General features: G+C 38.5%; 1 protein-coding gene across 3 annotated transcripts in view; it reads left to right on the forward strand.

Moving 5' to 3' along the window:
• The window catches only part of LOC131029696 (protein SEEDLING PLASTID DEVELOPMENT 1), a 287,280-nt gene that overhangs the window by 53,364 nt on the left and 211,719 nt on the right, over positions 1-22,197 (forward strand). For all 3 annotated transcript variants that reach the window (XR_009102810.2, XM_057960292.2, XM_057960291.2), the window contains exons 3-4: positions 15,638-15,788; positions 15,934-16,125. Coding sequence is in view for 2 of the 3 variants with exons in the window: in XM_057960292.2 (XP_057816275.2) it covers positions 15,638-15,788; positions 15,934-16,125 (343 nt within the window). In the remaining variant the exon portion in view is untranslated. The remainder of the gene's footprint in view (positions 1-15,637; positions 15,789-15,933; positions 16,126-22,197) is intronic.

Consider the following 22,197-nt stretch of genomic DNA (forward strand, 5'->3'; position numbering starts at 1 on the left):
ATTATTTTCATATGATTATCCTTAAGTATTGCGTGTTTAGGCAATACTGATATCACGTGCTTAGGTGATATCATGTCGTTACAATATGACTAACCCCTTGTATCACGTTTTTAGGTGATACTTCATATTTGAATGGTATAATCCTATGTAGAGTAAGAGTATGAAACCTCATAAGGAATCCTGACTATCATAAGAAATGAGATGATAGATATGGTAACTTTATCTTCCCTAGCTAAGAGGGAGTGTTGATAATATATATAGTGTCGATAGTAATCCTACAAGCCGACTAACTGAAACCAAATATGTAAATAGCCTATCGGCCTTACATATTTGGTAAACTGATTATTTACTATCACCATGCTTTATACATTATTCGTCCAATCCTTATATGCATGATTAATAAGCAAAGTAATATTATTTAAATCGGTATGGGTATAACCGATTGGGCCTTGATTAAATATCTTTGTTGGCATTGTCCAAACGATCTTATAATGCCCAAACCAGTTATCATGGTGGATCTCTGGTGGATCATTAATGAAGCCATGATTGTGTTGTGGTAAAACATTCATATGAAGTGTTAATGCACATACCACAACTTGGATAAGATGAGAATTTAAATCTTTCTCATATGATTATATCCTTAAGTATTGCGTGTTTAGGCAATACTGATATCACATGCTTGGGTGATATCCTGTCAAATGCAAGATTGACATAATGAACTCTAGTATCACGTGTATAGGTGATACATCATACCAAATGTTTAAGTGGTGTGATTCCCATGAATGACTAAAAGAATAACTATCAATTAGATTATGATGCTTGAATATATTGTCTACATTCATCTTACCTAGCTAAGAGGGAGTGTTAATGCATAATAGCTTCGGTAAGATAAATGATTGAATGAGAGATAAATGAAGTCTCTCATTCAATCATTTATCATATCGATAACTATGATAAAACCATCAAGCAATTGAATCATCCTTGATAGTCATTATATATTTGTATATGATCAAACTATTGATTAAACCATACTTTGCATCTTCCTCATGTTCATCTATTTAATGAACCTTATATCTAGATGAATATCGATCTAATATAATGATGACTCCGATTAATATATTATTATCGGATTGCATTAGACCGGGTTGCATATTATATCGGGTTGCATATAGTATATGTATCGAATGCATAGTTATTAGTTAGTATTATGTTAGTCACCGATAGTTATCGGTGTGTTAGTCTACACTGATAGTTATCGGTTGTCAAGGCTAACACACCGATAACTATCGGCTGTTAGCATTGACAGCCACCGATATACTATCGGGTGGCAGCGCTTGGTAAATACCGCTAATTATCGGTTATACTCCACACCGAGTAACATCTACGTAACATGCAGTTTATTAGTATTAACAATAAGACACGATCAAGTAATGTCTTGATCGGTCATGACCGATCAAGGCATTGCTTGATCGTGCCTTGTTTGTCATATACTTATAGCAAGTGGCATTCGTGAGATAGGACATAGAAAATATAAAATGCTCCTCTCACCTGCCACAAATAAGAAGATATTCAGATATATACATTAAGGTAATCATAGAATTAGATAATAGAATATAACTTGCATATTGGATGCAAATTGGACATCTTTTACAGGGTTTTAGAATGCAGTTTAATCTCTATTTAAGAGTTCTCCATTCTTCTTTCAAAGATTGATCATCTTTTTGAAGAGGCATTTTCAGTTTGAAGCAAGGTATGATTTCTTTTCTTTCTTTGTTTCATTTTCTTGTTTTCTTGTCTTCTTGTTTTTCCTTTCTAGTTGTAAATTTGTGTATATGTTTATTTTGCCCCAAAAATCGGTTTTGTGAGAGAGATTTTCCCCTTTCCAAGGCAATTTGTGAATTGCATTGTTCTTCCCCATTTTTCCTCTTTACTTGTATTCGGGATTTTAAATCCCGATTACAAGTTGGATGAAAATCTTTGTTCTTCCTTTATGGTTACAAGAATTTAACCATCTTTTGTCAAAATTCCAAGTTGTAAAGATGAAAAATACCCATCCTTCTAAAATCAGGTTTTTAGAACCGGATTGCATGTCCAAAGGTCTTCCCATTTTCTTGGAAATGACATTCCCAAAATCTTCCCATTTTTATCTATCCATATCGCCTAAATCTGTACTTTCCGTTCATGTCATTTCCCGCAAATCTAAATCTCATTTCTCCATTTTCCTTTTTACAAGTATACTTGCATTCGGGTTTTAAAAATCCGATTGCATGTGCACTCTTCCCAACTTGTATACTTGTAAAATTTTCCCCAAGATCCGAAATTGGTCTAAGTCAAATTTCCACCATTCTCATTTATTTCCCATCTTTCCCTCACAAAATCGTGAAGTGCAAGGGTTGGAGTTCTTCCCATTTGAAGGAGGAAAAATGTTAGTTGTAGTTGATTATGATGTTGCCTTAACACTTTTAAGTCTTCATCGCAGTATACCAGGTTGTCCTTCAATGTCAGATTTACCATCCTCTCCTATTCCAAAGAAGATGAAGTATAAATATGACAAGTACCAAAATGAAGTTTCACCTTCGCAAGTTTCCTCTCCTTTGGATCGCATAAAAGATACGGAGATAGGGCATGTGGACATGTCAGATTTTGTCAAGAGAGTGGAGGATCCACAGGATAGTAATATGCAGAGGTGTTGGACAGCTACATCCATCACGCATCCTCTTTTCCAGTGGCTGCCCTAGAACCTGAATTTGTTCTCGCTTGCGCCTATCGCTCTGACAAAGACAAGAACCATTAAAAATGATGATGGTGAAGCAATAATCCGCCTTGATGCAGATACAATTGAGAAAGTCTTCAGAATACCACCAACACCTGTTTATATGGAAATTTCAAAGGATAGCGCAGCCGAGTATTATGTCAAGAGGGAAAAGGACTGCAAATGTCATACTAACAGGTGGATTCATGAGCCACGAGCCGCCTTCTCAAGGTGGGCTAAGTTGCGCTGTGACTTTAAGTGGGAAATTGGAGACATCATAACTCTCCTCAGCAGGATGATGGGTCTTGAACACTCCAATGTTTTTGAACCTTGGATGTATCAGTTTACCATGTTCATAAGCCAATCCCATCATATATCATGGGGAGAGATTATCAGTGATGCTTTATGCGAGCAACTTGCAACAGTCCCTACTGTTGACGTGGATGAAATCGCATCGCTGCAAACTCCATATGGCCAACGCAGAATAGAATGAACTCACTGAGTATCCTACCCTCTCTTGAAATAAGGGAATCCCTAATGCTATTTTCTACGATTTGATCAATGGGGATAACCTCAAGGTTTCTTTTGTCAGGTCTTGACTGCGGGATCTCTCAGTGGTTTGATGTGTTTTTTGCTGGAAACACAAGGGGGCTTACGTTTGATTGGCAATTCCATGTACGAATTCCCAGGGACTTCTTTTGGTTTTCTTTCAGGTGATGTTGGTTAATTTGAAGCTGATTTAGCAAGATTGCAGATTTCTAAAAAAAGGGGATAAAATTGGGAGGAAAGAAAGGAAGGGTAGGGAGAAAGAGAACTGTAAATGTTAACTAGGACAACAGATTTACCCAAGCAGACAGACACCTCCAGGAAACTAAATTAAGCATCATCAGTCATTTAGACACAATGTTTGCATAAACTTAGTGCAATCTTCAAAGGAGAAACCAGATTTTCATATTACCAAATACCATATTAGAACTTCTACATTCATGATATGTATATATTTGATAATCGAACTGAATCATAAAATAGCCCAGATTAACCATGCAGAAAGGAAAAAGCAATCAGCTATCCTCTAATGGTATGGACTGTGAAGGTTCTATCAGATGCTTGGTAAGAACTGCTGTGCAAAATGAACAGACACAATTTAAAAGCTTTCTAATTTGAATGAAGGAGGAGACCATGCACTCACAAGGAAATTTGAAGGTAATTTTAATCCATTGTATTAATTCCTGCAAAATTTCTTCAGAGCTTTCGCAACAATTCAAGAACTTCCTCCTAAATGAGGGAAAACCAGTCCCCTTAAATAGGTTTCCAAAAATGGATGAATGGCCAAGATCTAATCTAAACAAGTGGCCCAGATTCATCCTTACAAAAAGAGGGACCCACACTCATAAATAGGGGGATAAATATCTACAACTACCCCAAAAGGAGCAATAACTACCAAAGGATAATTACAACTTTTGAAATAATCCAAAAAGGGGAGGTGCACAAAAAACTTTACAATATGTTGACCAAAAGTCAACTGTCACCTTTTTGGGACAAAAGTGCACTTTTTAAGACTTGGAGGGAAAAAGGCATTTTTGAGAAACTACTTTCTCTATCCTGGTTTCACATTCCTTTTGCAGAAACTGGTCTTCGCCATGCAGGTATTCTCGCCATAAATCACGACCTGCTGCTCGTTCCTCGCGGACATATTCCTGAAACTTGATGCATAATTGGAAGAGGGGATTAAAAGGCGGCATGGGAGGGTGGCGAATTTTGTATTGCATGCCTTCGAGATACTGGTCCACGTGCCTTAAACCGTCCTTCCAGCTGGAGCGATTACGCTCGAAGCACAATATGTCTGAATGGAACTGACCAGCAAAACTCAAGTCTTCGATGGAATAAGAAACCTTATCTGCTCCCAATCTTTCCTCCCAATCCGGCCGGATTACACTGTCGGACAGGTCATTTATCCACCCCGAAACCATTGATCGGAGGATGGTCTTGCCTAGTTCTTGCATGTTCCCCAGAATTGCCTCGCATGCGTCATTTTCTTTGTCAATAATTTCCTGGGCGTCGTTCTTCATGGTGACGGTCCAATACCATTCCTTGAGAACACTAATGCTATGGGGATTCAGGATGTCAGGCAGTGTGGGAATTTGTGTATGTGTCCAGAAAAGAGCTCTTAGGAGGGGAAGGGTAGAGGCCGCTACTTCATGCATGTGAAGGGATTCTCTCTTTACTTCCAACAGCCTGACTAGAGTGAGCTTTCGATGGAGAGCCATTTCCTTTACTTCTTTGAGGATCTGTTCTCCCTTTTTCTTGATGTCCTGCACCCATTCCTTAACGGCCTTTGCGGTATCCCGGATTCCTTCAAATTCAGTTGTGGTCCTCTGCGCCAATGCCATTGGGGGAATATGGGATTCAGAGGGGTTGTGTAGTGGCCGTAGGAGCTTATCGATGTATCCCTCGGCTTGTTCAGCACGGGCCCGATACATGTCCTTTTCAGCCGTGATTTCCTCGAGCTGTCTGAGTATGTTCTGCACTGAGTCCTTAAATTCTTCCTTTTCTTGCTCTTTTGTAGCTCGTCCGATGGGGACAGTCGTAATGCTATAATCTGCCAGGGTTATTTGATCTGCTGGCTTGTTTACGGGCGGGGTAGCAATACGAAGAGTGCGGTTCCTTTGCTCATCCTTGGTTATCTTAGAGTATGTTCTTGGTTTCTTCTTCCCTTTTGCTTTTGCTTGATCCATTCGTGAGAAGATGTCCTCTAGATCAATGGGTGCCTTGGTGGCGGCCCTGCGCTGAGCTCTGGCGATCAGCCACTCTTGAGGCACTGTCTGAGTTGAGGATAGGGTTAAGTTAGCACCTTGTGCTCCCATGCTTTCAACCGGCTGATCACAAATTAGCAGCTGTCCCGCCACCGGAGGGGTGGAAGAAGGAGGAAGCTCCTTGTTTGCATCTGAGTTCTTAAATTCCTCCTTTTCTATCTGGTCACCCGGCTTAGTCGGATTGGGGCCCTTTTGCTCGGTGTCCGGCATATCTGGAGCAGGAGAGTCATTGGCTTGGGATGCCTCTATGTCGCTCTGGGAAGGCGGAGCAGGTATGCAATCCAAATCTATGGCATCATCGGACGAACTGGGGTCCCTTGAAGATGAAGTGGTCTCTGGCCTTCTTATGGGAATCTTCTCCCTCCTTGTTCTCTTGGACATCCGAGTCCCTCTGCAAGCCTTAGCTTTCTTCCTTTTCTCTGGTTTTTCAGCTGATGTCCTTTCATCTTCGGAAGACTGAGAGTCGAAACTGCCCATCAGATGGTAAGTAAACTGGACCCCTTCATGGACTAGCCTCTCGATCTGGTGTTGTAACCACTGATCTGTGTATCTTGCCGGGGCCGCCATGACTGCTTCGAAATCCGTGATTGGGTCTTGAGACCAATCAACGCCTGGCAAGAGATGCCTTACTGCTTCGAATTCTCGGACTTGGAGGCAGTTCCCCGAGTCTGTGAGCTGATCCGGGACCCGACGGTACTCAAAGAGTCGCATTTGCTGCACACTCAATCTAGAATATTCCCGTCGCCTGACTTCGTAGTCATCGGAGCAATTTTTCCAGTAATCTTCAATTGACTCCTTTGCTCTGTAGCGCCTATCGTAAGCCCTCTTTGCCAAATTGTCATGATCAAAACATTTTCTTGGAAAATGTTCCTGTAGGCCATAGGAGGCTAGCTCTGCAAGGGACTCTTCTGCTAGGGTGGGAGTTCTCAATTGGACATCATGGTTGCCTATGATCATTGGAAATGCGAATCCACCTTGCTTGCTCTCTCGTAACAATATGCCGGCAGGGCGTGATTGTCTTGCCACCTCCATGAGGACTACTTTATCGGTTGGGTACCGCGGAAGTCGAAGGGGGGCACCTTCAAAGCCAGCAATTCGGATGTAGGAGAATCTTGGGAACTGAATAAACCAGGCCCCATACCTCTGCACTAAAATCGTAGCTTGCTCCGAGAGCCTTATGTGTAACCCTCCTTGCATTACCCTGACTAGGCGCATTGTGAAGGCGTCGTTGACACGTTCGTACTGTCCAACCGCGTAAGCCGGGCTGCTCTTTTCCCTTTGAGCTATATCCTGGTAGTGCAGCTGCGGGTAGCAATCATAAACCTTTACCTGACCAGGCCCATTCCCGATCTCACCTTTCATTATTAATCCTGGCAGTGGCTGATTCTTTGCGAACATATAGACCAAATAGGAGGTCATGGTGAAATACTTCTTTGTCTCAAGCTCAATTAACTGAGCGTGGATGTTATCACTTATGATCTGGGCCCAGTCAAACTTAGACTTTCCGGCAAAGACCTGTTCTGTAAAATAGAACATCCATTCTTCAAAGTAGTTGGACTTAGGAAGTCCCATGACTCGGCTAAGCAAGGTGACCATATCGCCATGTTCATTATGAAAGTCACTTCTGGGGGTCTTTTTCACAATCCTGGTGCTTGAAGGCCTTTTTTCTTTGAACCATTCTTCGTTAATCAGTGCCCTGCATCGGGCTGGGTTCATATCATACGCCCCCTGTGCCTCGTCCATTGTTGTAGCTATGGGATTATTTGGAAAGGGGATATCAAATGCATCACCGATAGCCTCAGGGGAGAAGTCGGCAATAGTGATATCTTCCAGAAGCACTAATCTGGACTTTGGCTCGTAATGCCGAGCAGCTTCCACTACTAATTCATAGTTCTGGATTGCTGGAGGAAAACCTGCTGCTTGGGCGATGCCACTTTCCAGCATTTGCCTAGGCCTGCCATATGCATTGGGCGAGAAGACCCGATCCCTGAAATCCTGAATATCAATGTGGCCAAGGTCGGTGTCACCAATGTTGTCCCAGATGCTCTGGACCTTTGACTCTCTTAACCCTCCTCTCTGATACTGATACTTCATTCTTTCAACTTTCCGTGGGACGTCTGATTTGGATGCTCGTGAGGTTTCTGCTGCAGCGGGTGTTTTTGATGATTCTGCCGCTGATTTAGGCATTTATCCTGCACAGCCAGACATGGATTACAAGGTGATACGAGAATGACGATGCTGGTTAGATAATAATAGAAGTGTTTCAACAGACCGAGATTAGTTTAAATATCATTCTGGGCTAACAATCTGATTAACTTCAACAGCATCATATTCCTGAAGATTTATGACTAAGCATTCTTACTCTCGAATTTTTTGGATTAATTTTAACAAAGGCAAAACATGAGAATTTTGAAAAGAGATGCAGTTTCCGGCCAAACCTTGGGAATGAGTCCTAAATTTTGGATGTTCGAATAACGGAGATGCAGACTCTAAGCATTTCAAATTTTGCGTATTTGCTTATTTGATTCACACATTTTAAATGACCGTACGCGATAAGGCGTACTTACCTGATTGGAGCGAATGATGGGTGATTGCCCGACCTTGTTGCGCGGGGCAAGCGGATGACCCTGCAAAATTTGAATCCCAACGGTTATCCTTCCTGTTTAAATTTTCGCGGTTTGGGAGATGAAAGAGGATTTATCAATTTCACATGGTTCTGTGCCTAGCAACCTGAATTTTAAATGGTTGATGGGAGGATGATGCAATGTCTTACCTCCTTGTTTTCGGATTTAAGAGTTCTTTTCGAATTTTGAATTGTATCCTTTGAACTTTGACAAATTGGAGGTTTTCGAATCTAACCTTCGCGGGTTTGTTCGTCCTGGCCTCCGCGTTACACACTGTGCCTTCTGCGTTAAAGGTTTGCTTGCTTTTTGGACTTCGTTTTAAACTTTCACCTTGGAATTTCGGACGCTTAGGGTCCGAAAACGTTGTTCGCCTGACCTTGTTGAAGTTCGAACGCAGGGGTCCGAAATGCGTTTTGTTTGCACTGCGTTAAATCTTTGCACTGCGTTAAATCTTAACACTGCGTGTCGTTCGGAGCTTAGGGTCCGAAGTACGCATTTTAATGTCGCTTTTAAAACCTAACACTTTGCCTTTGTCATTCGAACGCGGGGGTCCGAAGTGTGCGTTTCGATATGCTTTAAAACCTTACACTTTGTCCCTTTTCGGAGCTTAGGGTCCGAAGTACGCATTTTAATATGTTTTGAAACCTTACTTTGTCTTTTTTTCGGAGCTTAGGGTCCGAAGTACGCATTTTAATATCGCTTATTAAAAGCTTAACACTTGGTCTTTTTCGGAGCTTAGGGTCCGAAGAGCGTTTTGATATCGCTTTTTAAAAGCTTAACACTTGGTCTTTTTCGGAGCTTAGGGTCCGAAGTGCGTTTTGATATCGCTTTTTAAAAGCTTAACACTTGGTCTTTTTCGGAGCTTAGGGTCCGAAGTGCGTTTTGATATCGCTTTTTAAAAGCTTAACACTTGGTCTTTTTCGGAGCTTAGGGTCCGAAGTGCGTTTTGATATCGCTTTTTAAAAGCTTAACACTTGGTCTTTTTCGGAGCTTAGGGTCCGAAGTGCGTTTTGATATCGCTTTTTAAAAGCTTAACACTTGGTCTTTTTCGGAGCTTAGGGTCCGAAGTGCGTTTTGATATCGCTTTTTTAAAACCTTAACACTTTGTCCTTTGAAATTCGGACGCGGGGGCCCGAAATGGGCTTTGTTGTGGTTGCTTTTAAAGCCTAACTCTCGCCTTCGTTGACATTCGGACGCGGGGGTCCGAAGTAGGCATTCGCCTGCGTTAAAACTTTATTTCGCCTTGGTTGACATTCGGACGCGGGGGGTCCGAAATGGGCATTCGCCTGCGTTAAAACTCAACTTTCACTGAAGTTCGGACCTAAGGTCCGAAATGGATGGGTAGTGTTATGTTTTAAAAATTTTAATTTTGGAAATTTCGGACCTAGGGTCCGAAATGCGATTGCCACCTTATGCTTTCAAAATTTTGAATTTTCACCTTCGGACGCTTAAATCCAAAAGGGGGAGCGCATAACGTTTCCCTTTTACCTCAACTTGACTTTCGCCAAGTTCGGACCTGGGGTCCGAAATGTTTGCATTACGTTAAGCTTTGAAATTTTGGAACAAACTTTCGGTATTTACGCCCGAAAGCCAGATCAGTCAAGAGGACTCATTGGTTCATTACTCCAACGTCGATCAGCTTACGAACTGATCACGAACTCGCTCGAGGAGACACGAGAAACTCTGCTTCGATTCTCGGGATGACGATCAAAAAACTCAAAACTGGAAAGGGGGACCCTGTCGGCGACAGGGGGCGTGTGCAACGCACAACACCTACCACCATGACTTTCTACATGAATTCATACTTAGTGTATTTGGCAGCGTCACTCAGACATTTCCCTGGTCTTTCTACAAGGGTGACCGCTCGCTTATGCTTGTATGGGAATATTATGATCAGCTGCCTTTGAGACCCAACAAATTGCATTTCAGAAGAGTTCAAGATGCATTCTTTGGTTACTTCATGTGCCAGTTTGACAAGACTAAAAAGAACAAAAGGGTGTCAGACGAGGCATGGGAAAGAGTGAATGAGTACGGGTGCTTGTTTCTTTAATTCCCGACCTTTACCTATATGAGAGTCGGATGCTATAGCGGGCAGCCATACATGCTCCCTAGATACGCGACTAATAAGACCATTCTGATGGAGTTGGAAAGACAGATCATGGCTGTACATGCTCATCAGTCTGTTAGACTTAAGGTCGGAATGGGGATTTCTACAACAAACCCATTGAAAATTGGCCGGTATTCTCTTGTCACATCCGTCAAAGCCAAAGCCATGGAGACTGAGATGCAAGAGATTAAACTCAAAAGGTTTAAGTCTAGGGCAGATTTTGATTACCGGGGTATGAAGGAAAAGATCAAAAAGTCCTTCGTGCACGTGCATTGTATTGAGGATATCTGGGTAGATCTCCGTACAGAAATGGAGGTTCTCAAGATGGACTACTGCAGGCTTACTGTTGAGCAGGTTATTGATCTGAACCTGGTGGACATTCCGCAAGGAATGATTGATGATGGTCATGTACTTGATCCAAAATATATTTCACGAAGGGTTGAAGAAGCTCCACTTCCTTTAATCCAATGGTCACACAAAGAGTGCACTTCCATTCTTGAAAGGTTTCAGCCTATTCTTGCCAACACCAACACTTGGCTTAAAGGTAATGGTGTTAGACTCATCAAAATCAAGGTTGGAAAAAAAGATGACTCTATGGGACCTCTTGGACGTAAGTCTGAGATTCAGATTGACAATAAGGAAGGTGCATCATCTTCAGGCACCATGATCAAATTGCGGGTTAGTCGGGCAGTAGTGCTTCCTCCCGAGGAGGCGACAGTTCGTGGAAAGGAAAAGTCCCGGTTTCATGTTCATGTGATTGATCTTGACAATCCAGAAGAAGGACAACAATCTGATGATGCTCCTAAGTCTCTAGCTTCGGACTCACCTCATGAGATTCCTTCCTCAGTTTCCATTGAGACGCTTCTTTCTCCTCCTGACATAATAGTGGAAGAGTCTCTTCAGAATGCCGTTCCTATTTCAGCAGTTGAACTGCCTTCTTATCATCAACAAGAGGGTGTGCTGGAAATTCCTGAGGACACTCCTGCATGTATCCATTTGTCAGAGATTGATACCTCTACTTTTGGATTTGAAGAATTTATGAGGCAATCTGCATGCCCATCGGTTACTGAGCAAACCATGGTCGCCATCCAAACAGATACTCCTCCCAGGGTGACCATGGCAGTTCAAACAGAAACTGCTTCTCCTTCGCTCTCAACAGCTACTCAAGGAGAACTAGTTGTTTTATCTCCATGGCTTAGTTCTTTTACCCCAAAGAGGAAAAAGCAAGAAATCTCTCCTGATGTCTTTGACTATCAACAACTCAAACAGTCTAGGCCCAAGGTTGCTAAAAAGGCCAAGACAGTCTCAAGAGTAACTGTTGATAGCAATAAGATGAAAGTGGCATAAATTATTGAGCCCCTTGCGGATAAGCCACGTGAGGAAATGCAAGCTGCTGATTATAGGGTTACAAGGATAGAATTGGGCAAACAAACGCATGAAGTGGTCAAACACGATGCCCAGCAATCTGTAGCCTCACTAGGGCAACGGTATGACGAACTTCTAGCAAAGCTAGACAAGCTAGAAGAGGAGAACCGACAACTTGTTGCAGCTGTTCATAAAATTACAAAACCTGCTGGTGAAGGGAGTAATCCTACAAGTTCTTCCGGTTCCCAAGAACCAATTCATGGAGTTCACAGAGCTGCCCAGAAAGTACAAGCATTGGATTCTTGGGTGGATCAACTTCATGATTTATGTGCACAAGCGCTGAAAGACATTTTCTAAATGATGTCTAAGTTGGAGGCCATTGAAGAAAAATTGAATCATACCTCTGACACTTTCAAACATAATCTGGAAAGGGTTGAAGATAGTTTGATAATATGGTGCACCATGCCCCAACAACAGTTGAGTGTTCTTCAGGAGCATGCCATTATTTCTTCCAGGGTCATGTACTTGGAATTTGAAGAACTTCTGGAGAATAAAGCCCTTGTTCTCAAATCCCTCATTGAGGAGATTGATGATGCAATGAGATTGCGGGGTGAAGTATTTCAAGGTATTGTTTCCCATTGTGAGAAGGCTTCTTGCAACATAATGAGTCAGAATGGAGAGCTGATATCGGAAGAAGAAGTTCTTGCAGATCTATAGATGAGAATTCATAATGAATGGAGGAGCGAACAATTCTCAGCTGCTTCAATTCAGGCTCTGATGAAACATCAAACCTTTTTGCACGAAATCCAGTCCATCTTGGAGAAGAACAACTCTTTGCTTCTTCGATGTCATGATACCATTGTGAAGACCATGGTTGTTGCCAAGAACACCCACGAATCAAATATCGCTGAGCTACGAATGATCATCCAGAAGTTAGAAGGATTCATGTCTTCACATGCTGCAGCTTAAGTGTTTTTCAACACTTGGTTGTATTTTTCTAGAATTGTAATCTCTGAGTTGTAGTTTTTCTTTTGACAAGTTACATGTAAAAGCCTTTTGTAAATTGCAAGTTAAGTCTTTACTTGCACTTTTGTAATTATATGTAAGGCAACTACAAGTTGTGTTCAATTAGGATTGTAGTTGGAATAAGTCTTAGTTAGTTATTGAATAAGTCTTGGTGGTTGAGAGAATCTCTCAATTTAGTTAATATCCTCCCACCTTTTTCTCAGGGCTCCTCTTCTATAAATACTTGAGGGGTCTATTGTAATCTTTATCTTTTTGAAAGCAAGCAAAAAATCTGCCAAATTTGCAGCAAATAAGTCTTTGAGCCTTTAATTTGTAAATTGAAGAATTGAAAGAAATAGAAGGAAATTGCTCAAGCTTTGAGTCTTTGTGCTACATTCTTGAGTTTGTGTTCCATATTACCTTTCTTGCAAGTGTTTCTTTGAGAACTTAATTGAATCTGATTTGCAGTCTTTGAGCTGCAAGCATTGGAGATTAATTTAGTTAAAGTAGGAGTTCTATTGGGAAAAAGTTGTAAGACTTTGTGCTTACACTTGTTCTTAACAGAATTTAGAAGTAAGTAGTTTTTATGAGAAATAGCTGTGAGTCTTTGAGCTCACACTTGTTCTTGCTGTCTTGTGTAGAAAGAATAAGATATTTCAGTCTTTGTGCTGTTATAATTTGTTCTTAATAAAATTAGTATAGAAAAGGGTAGATAGGACTTCACATAATCAAGACTTTGAGCTTGATATTGCTGTCCCGTCCTGAAGGAAGTGATGGAAGTCTTTGAGCTTTCATGAAACTTCATTTCCTTTCTCTCATTTCATTTCGAAAGTTGTAACTGCCGTTTTATATCAAATCGCTATCACTTTTTTGTGAAGAGAAAAGGATATTGCCTTTCTTGAAAGAAGAAGTAAGACTGCTGTCCCGTCCCATTTTATTTTTAAGTTTTAGATAGATAGGGGGAGTCTTCCCTTAATTAGGAGAGTTTTACTCACACACTATGGTTGAAACCACAATTTTGTTTATTTCCCCAAGTGTACAAAATTTTTAACCAACAAGCCACATCCATCTCCCCTTCAATAGAAGATAGGACCACCTCTATAGGAAAAACCAGAGTAAGCCAAAGATGCAGAAAATGAAGCACAAAGGCCAAGGTCTTGGAAACAAGGGGGAGGAGGAAAACAAAACCCCCATTGAAGAGAGATCCAGGAGTCACAAGAGATAAACGGAGAAAGCTAGACCCTGTCATAATAGAAAACACTACCCGAAAAGGTTCTGAAGGAACCCAAATAAAAAAAGCCTCTCTCGAAAGATCAAAATAAACAGAGGAGCACAAGGAGAAATGAGAGACAGAGAAACCACCATACTTCCAAATCAAGGGCATAGAAGAAGCTGAAATCTTGAAAGAAGCCCTCAAAGATTCAGACATGAAGTTCTCCCAGTCAGGGTAGAAATGGCATCTATGCGATCCCACAAAACAGGGGGGGAGCCTCCCATAGAAAAACCAACGGGCCCAAAAGATAATGTACCTCAGACTAGCCCATCTCGCAAGCAAAAAATCCAATTGAGCTCAATTCTTGGTCCTTATCCATAAGTTGACAGATCATTTGTTTTTGAGTTTTTTCTACATGGGCATTAATCAACACCATCTATAAAGCCTGAGAAACCTTGAAGATTAGGTCAAAGGAATAAGCAAAAGATAGTAATCTTCAAGGAACTAACTGTAAGCTCAGACACCTTGTTGAAGACATAATATACCAAAACCTTGCCAAGACTTTGACACTACAAGATAAAGATAAAGGCTTGAACACTTACATTTCTGAAGTAAGGATTAATCAAACAAACAAGTTTACAACTTTGAAGTTGTAAATCAAGGGTCAATGAGTTTGACTCAAAAACTACACAGTTGAATCCTGATAGCAATATCACAATTTGAATTGCTATGGAAAATATCTCCTACTTACCAACTTTGAAGTTGTAGACAATGATGAAGAATTTGTATGATGGTTAAGTGAAGATGTCAACCCTTAGAAATCAATTTATGGAAAAAAAAAACAATAGCTCATAAGTGGAAGGCCAAAGCTCATAGAATCAGTTGCTTCAAGGCAATGTCTCGTAGGTTGCAATTATGTTGGCCATAGTCCTTGTCATCACTAGCATTAATGTCAAAATGCATAATTGAGCCCATTGATGTGCGTACATTGACGACTATCTCCATTTGCAAGTGCAGAGAAAGACTGGTGATTAAAGATAGTCTAGAACATGACAAGAAATTGGATCAAATTTGCACTAGCCCAAACAATTGTCAATTTTACTCATTAATGGGTCCTAGAGCCATTGCATAGAAGTCTTGCATCTAATTAAAGACAAACTCTATTTGTATATATAGAGCATGTAGAACACTTTAATTACACCCTATAAAAGGCTAACAAGATTGAAATATATGTAAAATTCTGAGTGAAATTCTAAATTTTAATTATTATATGAAAGCATTCTGCATGTCTCAAAGATTTTGGATGATTTATGTATTAAAATAATTTCAGATTTTGAGAAGTCTCATTACAGATAAACAAGTGGGTATCAAAACCATATGAACCCCACATATTAACCAAAATCCAAACCTATTTTAACGGGGATTATAGAATTTCCTTGGTAAAGAACGGAATTTATATATAAATTTTCAACTATTCTCTTTACAATTGATGAATTCTTTTGATATGTTTGATAGTTTTTTTCAAATTCCTTGTTCTCTTGTTTTTCAATGTTTACATTTGTAGAAAACCACCCTTGGCTCATCACCTTTTTGTGGGCTTGAGGCTTATCTAGTTAAGCAGTTTTCTTATTTATGGACTTGGTGAAAATATTGGATCTCTACAGTTCTGGTATTCTCTGTGATGGTTTTCATGAGATTTATTTTTCCATGTACTGAAAAGTAAAAAAAGATATTAACTACTGTATTCTGTTTCCTCAGGGAGATCGCCCGAATGTCAGCAGATGACTACAAGAAGCGTGTGATGATTATTGATACATCAAATGAAATAGCTGGTGATGGGGACATACCCCATGCAGGCATTGGTCGTGCACGGAGAATGCAAGTACCAAATGTTGATATGCAGCATAAAGTATGCTTTAAATGTCATGGCATTTTAGTTTTGTTCATTTGCAGTTTCAATTTGGTTATATTTGAGATGAACTTTGTTCTCTCCGAGTGTTCTATTTCCTTCTTATATTCAATGGATTTCCTGATAATATTTGATATCTTTGTAGGTCATGATTGAAGCAGTTGAGAATCATATGCCCCAAACCATTATAATTGATGAAATTGGAACTGAGCTTGAAGCATTGGCAGCTAGTACAATTGCTCAGCGTGGGGTACAGTTGGTTGGAACTGCCCATGGAATGACTATTGAAAATCTAGTAAAGAACCCTTCTCTACAGATGCTCCTAGGGGGTATACAGGTACACATTCTTTCTTGTTTGGAAAATCGACCTAAATGTATTTCATATAAGCTACATTGCATTGATCTTTGTTGTGTTTCTCTTTGAAATTTCTAGGGTTATGAAGGGATTGTCCATTCTAGTATGTTGACTCACTTTTTGTTATATTGTGCCAATGAATTAACATGATGAATTCTGTTGACTTAGTAATTCATATGAACTATTCCTCAATTCTTATATCTAATTTCTGTATATTTATTAAGCTTTGGATGACTTCTTGCAACATAACCGTGTAGTAATATAGCTTAAGTGATCAAGAAGGTCTTGAAGAAAATTTTTCAATTCTGCATTTGCCATTTCAAGTTTAATATTGCCATCAAAGTTTATTTGGCACTAGAGTGATTTGTGCATGCTGATTAGGAGAGCAGTTTGGGAATCACCCTCATTGTTTAGTCATGTTAGAGGGAAGGTATCTCTTTTTGTCCAAACTTTAGTTCAAAAATAACAAAAATGGCCCTGATCTAGACAAAAAGAGGTCAGATGATCATGTTTTGCAAAGCATTTGTCTGGGTAAAATGCATGGTTTCCGTAATATGAGACAACTTTTTAAAGAAGGATACAATTGTATTGGGAAATGCCAAGCACAATCTTATAAAAATCTGTTAGGACCCGGAGGCAACTGAGAGGGGGGGGGGTGAATTAGTTGTCTATTAATTTCAACCCAAATATAACTTAATCAAACTTGATACATAATACCGGTAAACCAAAGATAATGCCGGTTAACAGTTAGTATTAATACCGGTGGAACTTAATGCATGAAACAGAAAGAGAAACAACATCCACAACACATAACACAAAGATTTGTACGTGGAAACCCTGTAAGGGGAAAAACCACAGTGGGAAACCTTACCCACAATCAGATGATACTACTGCAGATAGTATGTGTATGCAAATGGGGTCTGCACATGCAGAAAGGCCAACTGCCTAGAGCTCACTGCTCAATCACAAAATAGGAGTCACACTGACTACAATTGGATGATTAAATCCAATGATAATGTACTGCTCAAAGTAGCATCTCCAATGTTGGATTCAGTACTGGTTAAGCTCTGATAATCACCTTCTCTATGGTCTGCTCATATGATCTTCTATATTCGCACATACCATGTTACAATACCATAACCGTATACCTTCTCTCTGTTCTATATCTTTCTTCTACCTTGTTACATCATCTCACAAATGAGATCTTACATATATACCAAAACCTAAGACCAAATGTGTAGGTCGGCTAATTAAGAATATTACAATAAAATCAATTACAACAAGTCAAGATGCGATGCATCATGTCAGCTCAATACAATTACAATAATATCCAATTGATTAAATCATCTCCATAACGTGTCGTGCTGATCTAGAATAGATAATGCATGCCGGTAACAGCAAATATGTCATCTTGATTAGACCAATAACCAAAATACCAAAACCAAGTGTCCATACCATGTCTTCGACATAACCAAGTGATCTCCAGATGATAACAAGTCATCCTCAGTGCCGGTGAACAATATAACCTGCCGGTGAACCAAATACCGGTGACTGTGCATAAGTCACTGAACTTGCTGGTGAACATAATGTGCCAGTTCAACATAATCAAAGATCTCCAAAAGGATAAGTGTTGATAAGTGTTGACATCAATGACAAAACCAATGCAACACATCCATAATACCAACAAAATCATTCATAGATTAAAATTCAAATATTTGAAATGTTTAATACACAATCAAAGAGGATGGATGAATATTTTTAATATGTATTTGTCTCAATACAAGGCATAGTTTTTATAATATGTAATAACTTTATGAAAAACAATATAATGATACAGGGAAATGTCAATACTAAAATATTGTATATATACAATTATATCAGGAAATTATAAACAAGATTTACAAATGAAAATTTTGAACATTTGAAATATTTTATACACATTCAAAGAATTCTGATGTCGAAATACACTGCGCGAAAGGCCAAGAGATATCAATAAACACATTGAATAAAGAGCTACCAGATATAAAATCAATAACTTTAGCCTCCATAAGATTTTTCAAGAAAAATCTCTATTCCATAGTGTTAGGGATTATATACCTGGGCACTTCATTGTATATGTCTGTCTTAATCTAAATTGTTAGAAATAGTTGAATAATCTTCATGGCCTTTTTATTGAAGCAAATGACTATTTTTCTTTTTTTTTTCGTATATTTTCACTAGTTACAAGAAAAATTTCAAGTACAAATTAGGTGATGCATTATATCCCCTTTTTCAGGCGACTTTTGAAAACGCTTTAGCCTATTATTTTAATTAACCTATGCTATTGAGGTGTTATAAGGGAAATAGTTTTATAATTTAAGGTAAGTTGTTAAAAAAGTAACTTGATGTATTAGTGATTTTTTTTAAAAGATACTTTCTAGATACTTACATAAAATGTTTTGGAAAAAAAAGAAAATAATTTAATGATTCCTTCAGCTGCTTAAGAGAAGAGTTGAGCATTGAAGAGGTTTACCATTTTACAAAATCAAATCTTATTTCAAAGTTTGAGCATTTTGTTCATCTCTACACTTGATAGGATGGAAATCCTTTTGGTTTACTCTTCAGCATGGAGGATGAAAATCCTCTGGTCCATTTACGGTGATTCCACTTAAGGATTGTAGATGTGCTGAAGATTACAATCTATATTCAATTTCAGTTTGTTTGAGAATCTTGAAGATTTCTAGTTGTTTTTTTGTTCCAGTTTGGTAATTTTTGAACTTGTATGAGTGAATTTCATATTTTAAATCATTGTATGATTTCAAATATTATATATATTTTGATGGTGAAAAAAAACATTTTATTTGGTGACTGGTGTTAAATATTTAATATTATTTTGGCCATTTCTTGGCTGGCCATACCATTCCTATGATAGCAGTAACTTCTAAAAGTTCTAATCACAGCCTTTATTTGTCAAGACTGTCATACTCTTTTTGAAGGGAAGTGATTGAAGTTGTGGGTATTTCCATACCCTATTAGTCTGTTCACAACTATTAATATCTTGAAAAAAAAGGAGCCGCTGCTTGTTATTATCCAACCATACTTATTTAAAGGGTTAAAGGTTACCATACCAAGCAATAATGGTGCGTTTCATTTGGGAGGTAACATTTTATATGCTTTGAATGTTTGATTATTATTGCCTTACAAAGCTTAAGGGATTTTGAATTTTATAGAGCTGTTATTAAATAGTATTCAGCCTGCTATACAACTATGGTATGCAGCGTACCGTTTAAGGCAACGCTTTGAATCTTAGGAAAGTAGTAGCTTGGTATTACATGGCATTGGAATTTGTTGTGCAGTAATTGATCATTGCTAAACTTCTATTATTTAGTTGATTATTGGAGAAGTACTTATTGATTTAAAAGATCTTTATTAAAAATTGTGTAGTTTTTCACTAGATAGAATCTTGTATTGTGTTGCAAGTCTTGCTGCTAAAATTATTATTGTAACTACAAATTTATATTGTGTTCATCTCTGCGGTTCATCACCAGATTTAATAGAGTTTGTAATTTGTTTTGGAAGGCTTGCCACTAGAACTAGTTCATTAATTTTCGGTATTAGTATGCAATTATTTGGAAGGCTTGCTGCTAGATTAATCAAATCTTTACTTCCAAATATTGTTAAGGTTTGAAATATTGAGTTGTGCATCTTGCCACTAACAAGAATTTGAATATAATATCATTCTAACCCTTTTATCGCATGCTCTCATCTTGCCCACATTGGGATTGGGTGACCAATAAGTGTTAAGTTTTCATGCTTGCTCTTTGTGAAAGTGAAAAATTAAATTTTTTTTTAGTTTGGGACATTACATGATGTTGATAGCTTACCAGCACAAGATACTAACAAGTAGTATCTCCCTTTCGTATTTTGATCAACAAAAACCATCTTAACCCCTCTTATCATTTTTGCTTATGTAAAGCCTAAAAATCCATGTGGATAAAACACAAAAGGGCAAGATTTTTTTTTTGTAATTTTGTTTTGAAAACATTAAAGGCACTATAATTTTGTTTTGAAAACATTAAAGGCACTATCCAAGGTAATGCGACATTTGTGTCTATGTATAATTGCCACCTACATCACTACATGATATTGAACACAAGTGGGAGTAATGTGTTGGAAATGTGCAAGGAAAGGAAAGGAAAGTAAAAAGAAAATGTAGGGGTTTGCACAATCCCTTTTTTGCATACCCTACAAGATGGAAGAATCTTAGGAGAGGAGAATCCTCATTGAGTATGATTCCCAAGGGGAATGACTTTCATGAGGTTTTCGCTGTAATGTCCCTACTAGTTAGAGATCATTGCCCTGCAAAACAGATTGTTAGAATACAACAAATATATATATATATAACTAATCTAATTTGCAATTAAACTTCAATTACTTAATTAACACTAATCTCAATACTTATTTAATAAAAAGGATATGAGTGCAGTATTGGGACATGTCCTTGGGCGGCTCTGAAGCTCGCCTTCTTGGAACCCATCTTGGTTCCAAGCCATACCAGGAAATCGAAAGTTAATTCGATTCCTGTCTTGGATGTAATTTCTTACACCCAAGCCATACCAGAAATCAAAGGTTAATTCGATTCCTGTCTTGGTTGTAGTTTCTTACACCCAAGCCATCCAAGAAATCGAAGGTTAATTTGATTCCTGTCTTGGATGTAATTTCTTACACCCAAGCCATACCAAGGAAGACCATCATATATGATCAATTCCTTGCCTTGGATGATGCATCTCATCATCCAAGTCTACCAGAGAGGACCGACCAGATCTGTCTCTTCTTGGATGAACTTTGTCAACCAAGCCATAACATATATGCATATAGATACTCAGTATATACTGCCTACCAGGGATTATCATAATCCCTGAATGAGGCTACGGGGATTTCCTCCCAATAGCCTCCATCATATAATCATATTATTGCCATTCATTGATATACAACATTTCATAACAACTCATATTATCAATATCATTATAATCCATATTATCATTATTTCTTAAATTATAATCTTGTGACATACAACATTATGCTAAAATTTTGTAACATACAACATTGTAATAATGATGACATAATTTTGTACATACATATTATAATAATCATGTCATAATTCTGTAACTTCACATTTTAATAATAATGATATAACTATTAAAAACTACACGTATATTTATATGTGTGTGTGGCACACACATCCACACACATATACGTCCCTGTGGCACCTCTGCTATTTCCTCCCTTTATTCTTTCCTCTGTCTACGCAGCTGTAACTCCGATCTTTTCCTATCCTATGTGCCCTCCACCCTATCTTGGGACTTAACCTATTGCTTTGATTTAGACTGCCTCTCTTTGGAAACAACTCAATCCCATCTTCTTAAATACGGACAGTAGTGACAAAAATGAATAGTATATACGTATTCTTTTTAATGTTTATTTAAGAATTCTTTCTGATTTTTCAATCTAATATTATTATTTTTCTGATCAAAACATCATATATATATATATACGCACATTAGACCATATAAGGTTTCCTTATTCCTAAATGAGTTCAGATCTAATATTCTATAAATTAGTATTTAGTTCATAAATGTTGCCAGCAATATAATACGATTCATCTTCTTGCGTGATCACCAATTATAATAAGCATTCTTATCATTCCATTCTGAATTCCCTCTCCTATTGAATTCCTTTGTTTTCTCTTATATATACTTTTACATCGAAAGATCACATTCTTTTGAATAGACACTTAATTTGAAAAGACATACCTTCCTATTTGTTTACGGTATTCCTTCTAAATCGCCCTTTTTAGAAGGCTAACTATAACCAAATCGCATATGTTGGGAGTTATTAATTTACTCCTCAAGATCGCACTCTTTCCTTGTGTCAGTTTTGCCTTTTAATAACAACTAACCACTGCATAAATATGGTAATCATTGTCAATAGTTTCGTCATGTTCATTAGTCATCATGAATATCATTTACCAAAGCATATTAACTGATTGCTATGTATTACGTGGCTTCAACCCAA

This window comes from Cryptomeria japonica, chromosome 9, assembly GCF_030272615.1.
Source record: "Cryptomeria japonica chromosome 9, Sugi_1.0, whole genome shotgun sequence".
Lineage (NCBI taxonomy): Eukaryota > Viridiplantae > Streptophyta > Pinopsida > Cupressales > Cupressaceae > Cryptomeria > Cryptomeria japonica.